General features: G+C 35.3%; 1 protein-coding gene across 3 annotated transcripts; it reads right to left on the bottom strand.

Moving 5' to 3' along the window:
* On the bottom strand, positions 279-9004 carry LOC109728055 (calmodulin-binding protein 60 D-like). Of its 3 annotated transcripts, none has more exons than XM_020258332.1 (12): positions 8830-9004; positions 8665-8731; positions 7293-7345; positions 5971-6452; positions 4312-4472; positions 3623-3829; positions 3048-3219; positions 2536-2672; positions 1734-1827; positions 1570-1646; positions 996-1107; positions 279-887 (listed from the first exon to the last, which is right to left on the bottom strand). In XM_020258332.1, exons 1-12 carry the CDS (start codon positions 8916-8918, stop codon positions 565-567), a joined length of 1974 nt encoding a protein of 657 aa, XP_020113921.1. In that variant the 5' UTR covers positions 8919-9004; the 3' UTR covers positions 279-564. The 3 variants fall into 3 exon arrangements, with proteins under 3 accessions (XP_020113921.1, XP_020113920.1, XP_020113922.1); XM_020258331.1 differs by having other exon boundaries at positions 987-1107; positions 8830-9003; XM_020258333.1 differs by having other exon boundaries at positions 987-1107; positions 2536-2660; positions 8830-9001.

Below are 10142 nucleotides of genomic sequence, written 5' to 3' on the forward strand. Positions count from 1 at the left end.
TATGAACTGAAATACAAACTTTATACCTCATCTAGTTTAATATCACATCTAGATGTTGGATTATAATCATCTTGATCAAAAACAAGCAGAGAGGCATCAAAAAGACGCAAGATTGCCCCTCTTTTTTTAAAAAAAAAAAGAAAAGAAGCTATTACTCTTTTTAGAGAAATTGATGCAACATATCTCCAAACCAATGTATGAAGTTTGCTAAAATTTCATATTCAAATAGGCAATCAAATTGGTGTTCCTTGTTTCAAAATTAATTTAAGAATTGCAATTTAGCATAAATATACAAACACAAGCAAGGTAGTAGCATATATGAAAATGCATCAATTCATCTCACTTCCAAGTTACATAACACTCTTTTGTCCACCATATTTAAGATCACACGAACGCCAAGACATACAAATAATAAAGTTCTTCATTGCAGAATTGTCCAGACACTAACACTATACTGTAATTCTAAATGCATATCTACGTAGTATAACTTACAAAGAAATGCTATTCTGTTCTATATCACGTCTGACAGATACATCCTTGATATAAGTTGGGTCATAAGTTAGTTCACACTGTTGCAACGAGGGTTTGGCGAACCAAAATCCTAGCCCTTACCTTCTTGGCGAAGCGCACCCATTTGATCGGTGCAAGAAGCTTAGCCCACGTAGGCGGCGATGACAGTGGGGCGACGCTACGACTAGTTTCACCACCCGATGAGGTAGAAAAATTACTTATGAAAGTCTGGATCGGCCCTTCGCAGGAGATCGAGTCCAACCAGGAGATCGAGTCCAACCTGCTCATTCGCAAGATAGTGGAGTGAGCTGTCGGAGACTCCACGAATGGGGACGACTCAACTTGATTCTGAGGACACACTGGAGTAGCTTGTTCATCTGTGGAGTTAAAACTTCGATCAAGAATTATGTAATAACAAGAGAAAAGACCAAAGAAAAGATATTAATTCATATTTGATAATTGGGTTATAATCGAACATGAAGTACCATAGTTCGCCAGCAGGCACTCCATGCTCTGAGGGTAAGAAGTATCTTCAGGAGGTGCAGTTTCCATTGGAAAGGTGAAATCCAGAGAATTATCTCTTTCAAACGAGACATCCTGATCAAAAAAGATTAGAAAGAAGGAAATTATATGGGTCAGGCAAATGCAGTAACTTTGTAATAATAACTTTTTCAGAAGCTTGGATTTACAAATTCGTAATAGGTGAAGTTTGTATCACCATATAGATGTTAAACATGTATTTCAATATAAGCCTCTTTTTGTATGTAACTAAAGATATTAGCATATTATGCTTGCGTCATAGAAAAGGTCTTATTCCGAATAAGAAATAACCTCAGAGCAAAAAATCACAGTTCTTCTCGTAGCAGACTATTTATACACTCCCCGAAACTGAGAACATAATTAGCAGCTTTTATTACCACATAATGCTATTATCACCCTCATGTCAAATTATCAAACTCTTGCCGAGGGTTTAAATGAACTTGATGATCTGAAGAACGATAATGTTTAAACGGTAGCCCTTCCTGTCGGAAGAGACAAAAACTGATCTATATGAATTACCTTTACAGTAGTTCGGGATTGCTCTAGTAATTCATTGCCCAGTGAATAAGGCTGTGTCCTGAAACATGCTTCTGAAGCTGCCAAAATTTTCAGATTAGTAAAGCATCACAATATATAATAAGGTAATTATTAATTTAGTACAAAAAATTGCTAAATCCAATTACCATAATGTGTGACTGGTAGACCAGGAAACTCTGAATTTGGAGCAGCAGTTGAGATATTGTTAAATGATGAGTTTCCCATCTCCAATGGGAGATTCTGCAGCATGAGAAAGAGATTATTACTTTTCAGTATGTATCAAAGAGTCTATGTAATAATAAGAAGATAAAATAAGGAAATAGGTTAAGAGGTAAAAGCAGACTCAACCTTGTAGAACTAGATGAATTCTGAAATGGGTGCTTGCGCTCAAAATATTTTTGATTCAAAGTACCAGCTTTTTGATAGTTTTGATTTCAAAATATCCCATCGATTTATGTGAAAACTTAACAATTTCCATCAAAAAAGCAATAAAATATTATGGTAGGTTATGGTATACTCCATCCAAAAAGTTAAGAATACCATTAAGCTTTAAAAAAGAGTTTGTTAATATATTGTAAGCTTCAGAAGCAAAAAATAACTGAAACCTAAATAACTGCTCTCCTCATCTTCCTCGTTTTTCTTATCTTCTCTTCAGTCTCAAATAACATATACCTGAGATTTCCTTTTTTTCTTCAATTATCCTCATTATCCACTTTCTTTATATTAATGCATATAAATATAGCTTTTAGGGGCATGTATACAAAATACCAACTTTACAAAGTTATCTGAGTGAATGCCCCATAGTTGCAGAGATACATATGAAAAAAGAACCCATTTTGTTCGGTCATACTTGAAAAAACTGAAACCCGATAACTCCCTACATCATGTTGCTCATTGTTAAAAGTCAAAATGAACTTTGGGAATGTTTTCAAACAGAAATCAACTTACGCTTGTTGCATATGAAGGTTGATGATTATCCACATCAATATAAGGGTGTTCCATGAGTAAATTAAGTGAATCCACACTTGCTACAGAGGTTTCTTGCAGAAGACCAACTTGAGAATCTACTTGATCTGCTAAAATCGCTGTGTTAATGATAGAACATAGCATGGGATAGTTAAAAGAAAGCCACTTTTACATAAATATATATCCCTGCAAAATCGCAATTTTTATATATGCCCTACAAAGACATAACGTCTTGCATATACACTGTTTCACTTACAAAAACATACATTTTCTAAAGAAAAATCAATTTCCACATAAATTAAATGATACCCTAACGTAAAATAAGGCTACTATTGTAAGAGATTGCACTAAGGTAAAATAAGGCTACTGTGAAAATTCAAATTTTATAGCATTATATATGTAAAATTTAAATGGATTAATAGCATAATGTATTTAAGGGGGTAAAAAAAAAGAAAATCTAACATTAAGTCATCAAACAGTGAAGAGGAATTTACCAGAATTTCTTATCTGGGAGTTGGAAATATGAGGTGGCAGTGTACTTGATCCGGGGAAGGAAGTAACATCACTCAAAAGGAGAGGCATAGGATGGCCGTTAATCATTCTATGATCAAGTTGCATGCCATTTATGTTTCTATATGCTAGATTTTTCCATGATTCCACTGAATCCTGCAACCAAATGAACAGAATTATTTGTCCGCATACCAGCTTCTATGACAGAATATAATAAGCTATTCTTGATGAAAAAACGGGGGACTCTTTAATTTCAAGAATTTGGTTGTTAGTTGTTAGCATCACCAGATTCAGCACTCCTTGAACATGTAACCAAATATAAACAGAACATACACATGCTTCACAACTAAAATCTGAAAACATCAATTTCTAGAAAGTGTGAATGAATGCATGCATCGTCTTAATGATGAGAAAGCCCTTTCTGTCCAGCTCTTTGACCGAGCATTCTATCAAAATGCTAGTAAATCATAAACAGGTTATACCCCTTTTTCTCAAAAAGTTAAAAAAAGAAAAAAGATAAGTAAATCATAAGCTGGGTTTTAAGGAAAAAAATAAACACCTGTCGGGATGCGTCGAGATTATCAAGGGTGGTATAACAGTCACCAAATTTCACACCAACAAGATGATAAACAGAGTTGAAGAAAAGTACAATAGGAACAACAGTGTTCTTCTCTCTCATGGAATAAGAAAAGAGCCCGTCTCCTGGATCACATTCCTTTGCATGTTTAACAATCTCTTTCCAGTAAGTTTCTGCCATCCTGAGATTCTGTAAATAGGGCGACAAAAAGTACGTTTCCATTAGTATTTCTCTTTCCTCAGTATGGAAGTTTCTATTAGTTGATAGTAGGCAAAAACATACAGACATATCTCTAGTCCCACTAAGAGGTCATTTGTAAACAGGACCTTTAACTTATCTTTTTCTCAGATTTGAACCCCTCAACTAGCATGTTTTCAAAGATTCGTATAGAACATAAAGATCCTTTTAATTTTTCACGGGATATTTGTAATTAATGAATATTGCATTACTTGATGGAATATTCCATAACTATTTTGGCAGAAGCATTAAGATCTTACAGTATCTGACCAGATGGGATTTTCTAAAATTAATTGAAACGTTAGTTGTGGGGCTCAAATCCAAAAAGCTACAGTTCAGTGTCCTGTTTTCGAATGACCTATACTTGAGATGGTGTTGGTAAATTCTTGCCTTGCTAGCAAGACAAAATAGTACACGCCAAACTCATAACTTACCTTTCGCAGATTGCCTTTCTCCATATTGTAATATCTCAAGAGGTCCTGCACAGTTTTGATATCATGTCCTTGAAGCTTCTCGTGAAATTTGCCACCATTCCTAATGTGTTTAAGCCGCCAAACTTCGTCATTCAATGAAGGAGTAGGATGCTTTTGAGACGCTGAACATATTGAAACCAATAGGCTCAGGTACCAAGAGTAAAGAAGAAATTACAGCAGTATGTGCTTCTGTTAAACAACAATGCAGTACCAAAAATCAAAATATGTAGAGTCTCTTTTGCTCAATGGATTCTACAATTGAACCAACCATACCTAGCGCAGTTGGCTAAAGACTTGATGGTTGGTACCCCGGATCCCAAGTTGAAGCCTAATTGCTTCACATTTCTAGCTGAGTTCATTTCAAAAAAATATATATATACGAAGTAGATAGCATGCCATCTTTCTCTCGAAAAAAAAAAAAAAAGTTTCTACAATTGAAGAAATTGTCTCCATATAATTTAATATCATTTATTTAGAGTTTCGTGAAGGAAATTCAGCTAAAAGTATCGCATAAGAACAAGAGAGATGAGATCCAGATTAAACAAATTTTCAATATTCTCCATTTTCTAAATATATGTGCTGTGCTTCTATTAGGTATAGAGAGATCTACACAGTATAAAGTAGCAATTAATTCCACAATGTCTAAATACTGTTGTACAAAGAATAGTTTCATACGAAAATCTTTTTAATGTAAATCAACAATCACAAGGAGTCTATCAACAAATAGTAGATAACAAGTTTCTTTTGCTACCTTTTCAAAAAAAGTCTCTTAAAATCAATTAGACGAAGTAGCATAAAAGAAAAATAGACTGATTTTTCACCGCCAAATTGTAGCATCGGACAGTAGCCCTTCAGTAATCAATACCAGTCTCTATATTACTACATTGCATTCTAAAGAATAGTAAGAGATTATCTTCACATAAGATAGAATAGTTTTCAGAAATCAATATGAAATAAGGATTTGCAAAAGGATCAAGCTCTTATTGTCATGTTGGTGTTTTTTTTTTTTGAGAGATAGGTAGCACGCTACCGGCTTCGTTTATTTCATTTAGAAATAAACTTAGCTGGAAATGTGAATCAACTAGGATTCAAACTTGGGTCTCGGGTACCAACCACCAAGCCCTTTGCCATTTGCTATAGGGACGGTCGGTGTCATGTTGGTGTTGATTATATATTTATATGTCTTTTCTGTGTTTTGTCCTGTGAGCAAGGTCTCATCCATGAGTTAGTCCGCAAAATAATAAATAAAATAGAGATTTAAATTGACTGCCCGGTTGTACTCAAGAACAAGAAACAATTGCCTGGACCTAGGCCACCACATCGGTCATGGACCACTCATCCAATCTCCCTCCAACCAATCCCTTTATTTTTAATCCCTATTGTCGATTCACCACCTTTTCTTGACTAAAAAAACTACTTTTTGTAAAATGTAAATTGGTTGGTTGGGTTGGAAGTATTAAAGGGATCGAGCGAGGTAAGATAGGCAGTCCACAAATAATGTGGTGACCCAGGTTCAGGCAATAATCACTCAGTCCTCATAATCAGTGTTGATCAATCATACTAATGTCAATAAACCAATGAATTGGAAAGCAAAATATAGAAAATTCAAATTAAACTTACATTCTACTCGGCGATCCTTCACCCTGAAAGGTTCAGTTATTCCTTCTTGAATTCTTTCTCCATTTGGCGCACTTTGAGCATATCTCACCCCAAGCCTAAATGTTTTAGTTTTTCGAGAACTGGAATTATCTGTAAAAGCGATATTCCCAACAGAACCAATCCCATTATTCAGCTTGATAAATCGTTCTCCTTTGAGTAATTGTCCTTTGTTATCTCGTGGAAGTGCTATTCTTCTATTAAACTCCTCCTCGCTCCAAGTCTCTCGATCGTCATTATTAAAGTCACCATTAAGGACAACAATCTCAACCTTAATTGAAGAAAGAGGACCAGATGTGACAACTTTTTTATCATTATCAAATAAAGCTATTTCGACATCACTCCCCGCCTTTCCTTTTATATTTCTACAAGTATGAAGAGGATGACATATCTCGTTCTGGAATTCTAGATGATATCTGGCATGCTGAGCTCCGCCAACTAGTTGCCTATAAGAAGAACATAGGAAACAATTAAACATAATGTGCCAAACGGCATAAGAAAGAAAAAAATAATAAGAGTACAATTAACATCCAATTGACATTGACGAAAAAGTAAAAAAGTATACTGAAGGAGAGCTTCAGAATCAGCCCTGCCAACTAAATAGTCTACAACAAGAAAGAAACATAAAAGTATAGTCGAGATTGACGAAGAAGTAGAAAATTATACCAAGGAAAAACTTCAAATAATAGCATTTTGCCACCCTGTGATTTTGGTTTTTGTTTCCTGTAAGGATTTGCCATTAAATAGGGTAGCAAAGTACAGCATTTTACAGACTACATCCCACAATTTACACTTAAAGCCCTGTGGTTTGTAAAAGAAGCACTTTGCTGCCACATGTAAACAGCAAGTCCCTACAGAAAACAGAAATACAAAATGCGAGTTAACAAGTACTACTCTTTGAACCACCGGATAGTAAACTGCAAATGTCCTATACCTGAGGCGGTTGTTTTGAAGTTTCCCTTATATTTACAAGGCCAGCAAAAATTAAAGCAATTAACAGCTGCTTTAAATGTGAAATTTGTTTCCCCTATTATGGTTGGAAATTATGCTATACTTTCTCCATACATAAAACAAGATAGATTGCTATTCACCAAATATTGTATTAATAAAGCATTTGAACAGCAGTAGCCAGCTCAGCATACTAAAATGCAGTGAACTTTGAATTCATAGCAACGAAAAGGTTATTTTACACATCAATATGCAAGAAGATATATTATATTCTGTAATGAAATCTCTGTAATGAAATCAACAGTCAGAAGCAGCAATTATTAAAGCAAATACTATGCCTGGGAATTGGGTTTATGTCGTTGTGAAGTCTCTTTTCCAGCTCTTGACGTACCTGTTACAGAAAATAATATGACAATTAAGTACGTCTCTGACGAGTTACGATAGTTGAGTTATATCAGTAGCTAAAATTATGAATATGAGCTATAGCAAAGAGCCATTTTTTGGCATTATCCCATAAAATATTTAGAATCTTGATAACGAGATCAACCTTAAATCGCCTAGGTAACTCAAATGAAATCACAGTGAACTAGCATGAAGATGCTCTATACCAAAGACCCTTTTTTTATGCTAACACATACAAATTTACAATCTGGATAACAAGATAAATCTTAAAGCACCTAAATAACTCAACTACAGGGCATCGACGTGAAAATGAGTAGCAAAGAGCCATTTTTATGTGTTATCCCATAAAAATTTAGAATCTTGATAGCAAGATCAACCTTCATCGCCTAGGTAACTCAAATGAAATCACAGTGAACCAGCGTGAAGATGCTATATACCAAAGAGCCTTTTTTTATGCTAACACATACAAATTTACAATCTGGACAATAAGAAAAATTTTAAGGCACCTAAGTAACTCAACTACAGGGCATCGACGTGAAATGGAGCTATAGCAAAGAGCCAATTTTAGGTGTTTTTCCATAAAAATTTAGAATCTTGACAGCGAGATCAACCGTAATCGCCTAGGTAACTCAAATGAGATCACAGGGAATCGGTGTGAAGATGCTATACACCCTAGAGAGAATTTTTTGATGTTGACACATAAGAATTTACAATCTTGATAACGAGATAAACCTTAAAGCACCTAACTCAACTGCAGGGCATCGATGTGAAAATGAGCTATAGTAAAGAGCCATATTTTAATCTCAACCCATTAAAATTTATAATCTTGATAACTAGATCAACCTTAAATCACCTGCGTAACTCAAAAGGAAATCACAGAGAACCGACATGAAGTTGCTCTACAACAAAGAGCCATTGTTCGACGCTAACACATACTAATTTGCAATCTTGATAACGAGATAAACTTTAAAGCACCAAATAACTCGACTACAAGGCATCGACGTGAAAATGAGCTATAGCAAAGAGTCATATTTTGATCTCAACCCATTAAAATTTAGAATCTTGATAACTAGATCAACCTTAAATCACCTACGTAACTCAAAAGGAAATCACAGAGAACCGACGTGAAGTTGCTCTACAACAAAGAGCCATTGTTCGACGCTAGCACAAAAGCATAAGCCGTAAAGCACCTAAGCAACACAAATGAAACCACAGGGCACTGGTGTGGAGAAGTGCTATATAAAAAAGCAGTTATTTGATCTCAACCCATAAAAATTTACGATCGAGAGAACGCAACCGAGCTCTTACCACTCTCCGAGCCATCGATTCGAACTGTGAACCGATCCGCCGAAACCCCTCTCCCATCATCATCTCCCTGCGACCAACGAGAAGTGAGGATTAAAAAAAACAAAAAACTCGCAATCAGCCTCAAGAAGCGAGTAAAACCCTAACCCTAACCCCAATCGCACTCACGGGAGGATGGGACGCCGCCACCGCCGCAGCGAGATCTCGCCGATCTCCGAGGGAGGAGGCGAGGGGGGCGAAGTGGGAGGTGTAGCCATGGGGAATGCGGAGGAAAAGGAGACATTTATAGCGAGCGAGCGAGCGAGAGAGAGAGAGAGAGAGAGAGAGAGAGAGAGAGCGAGTAAAGTGGAGGAAGAGGAACAGGAAGAATAAAAAGAGAAAATGGAGGGAAGTTGAAGGGAAAGTTCGCATGGAAAAATAAATAAATAAACAAGTTAAGTCTTCGCTTTTTAAAAAAAAAAGAGTATGGAAAACCCCTCAACTATACGCCTATTTGAAATGGACCCTTCAATTTTTTTTTTTTTTTTGGGTAAACTTCAAATACTATTCCTGTAGTTTCACAATTTCTCATTGTAGTATCATGTAATTTAAAGTGTATCAATTTAATACCCTGTGGTTTCATTTTTCTCTTTTCGTCGGTGCTTTCGTTAACTTTTACTTAAATTATATACAAAAGACTTCAGATTCCCCACCTATAGTTTATCGAATATTCGCTTTAATACTCTTTAGTTCTAATTTTGTCACTGATTTAACGAAAAAAAAATGGTGAAGGTGATAAAAAAAAGAGAAATAAAACCACAAGGTACAATAGTGATACATTTTAAACCACATAGTACTAAAGTGAGAACGTATGAAACCACAAGGATGATATGAAGTTTTCTTTTCTTTTCTTTTCTTTTTTTTCCTTAGTTGTAACTTGTAAGTAGGATTGTCATCGGGAGCTAAAGTTGACTAATATTCGCCCATTTACTAAACAAGTCGAACAATGAGCGGGTCACTAAAATATCGAGCTAAAAAATTCAACTCGTATTCTGTTTATTTATTGATGAGCCAAACACGAGCTAGCTCGCGAATAGCAAATTAGATTGCCAGTCCTATTACCGGGCGTAAAATTGAAAAAAAAAAGATTTTTAAAATAGGAAATTTGAATCTAATGATTGAAATTTCATAAAATATATAAGTCTCTTTATATTTGGGTTGACCTAAAATCTAAATAGTAAAAATTTTAAAAATATATATATTTAAGTTATATCGAGCCGAACACAAGCAGGTTAACCCTAAAAATTTGAAATATATATATATATTCAAATTATATCGAACCGAACACAAGTGAGTTGACCCTAACTTGTGTCGGCTTGCTAACTAGAAAGTTCAACTCGTCTTCCACTCGCTCATTTAATAAAAGAGTTGAACACAAGCTGGTTTGTGAATGTCGAGCTAACTTGCCGGCCCTAATTACAAGATAAGAATGTACAGTACTT

Source organism: Ananas comosus, linkage group 23, assembly GCF_001540865.1.
Source record: "Ananas comosus cultivar F153 linkage group 23, ASM154086v1, whole genome shotgun sequence".
In the NCBI taxonomy this organism is placed as follows: domain Eukaryota; kingdom Viridiplantae; phylum Streptophyta; class Magnoliopsida; order Poales; family Bromeliaceae; genus Ananas; species Ananas comosus.

Excerpts from the sequence above, each read along its gene's own strand:
- LOC109728055 (XM_020258331.1), bottom strand. The coding sequence starts at position 8,918 with ATGGCTACACCTCCCACTTCGCCCCCCTCGCCTCCTCCCTCGGAGATC. Across the intron at positions 6,453-7,292 it reads GACATAAACCCAATTCCCAG|GCAACTAGTTGGCGGAGCTC; the intron begins GCATAGTATTTG and ends TTCTTCTTATAG. Across the intron at positions 1,108-1,569 it reads AATCCCGAACTACTGTAAAG|GATGTCTCGTTTGAAAGAGA; the intron begins GTAATTCATATA and ends TTTTTTGATCAG.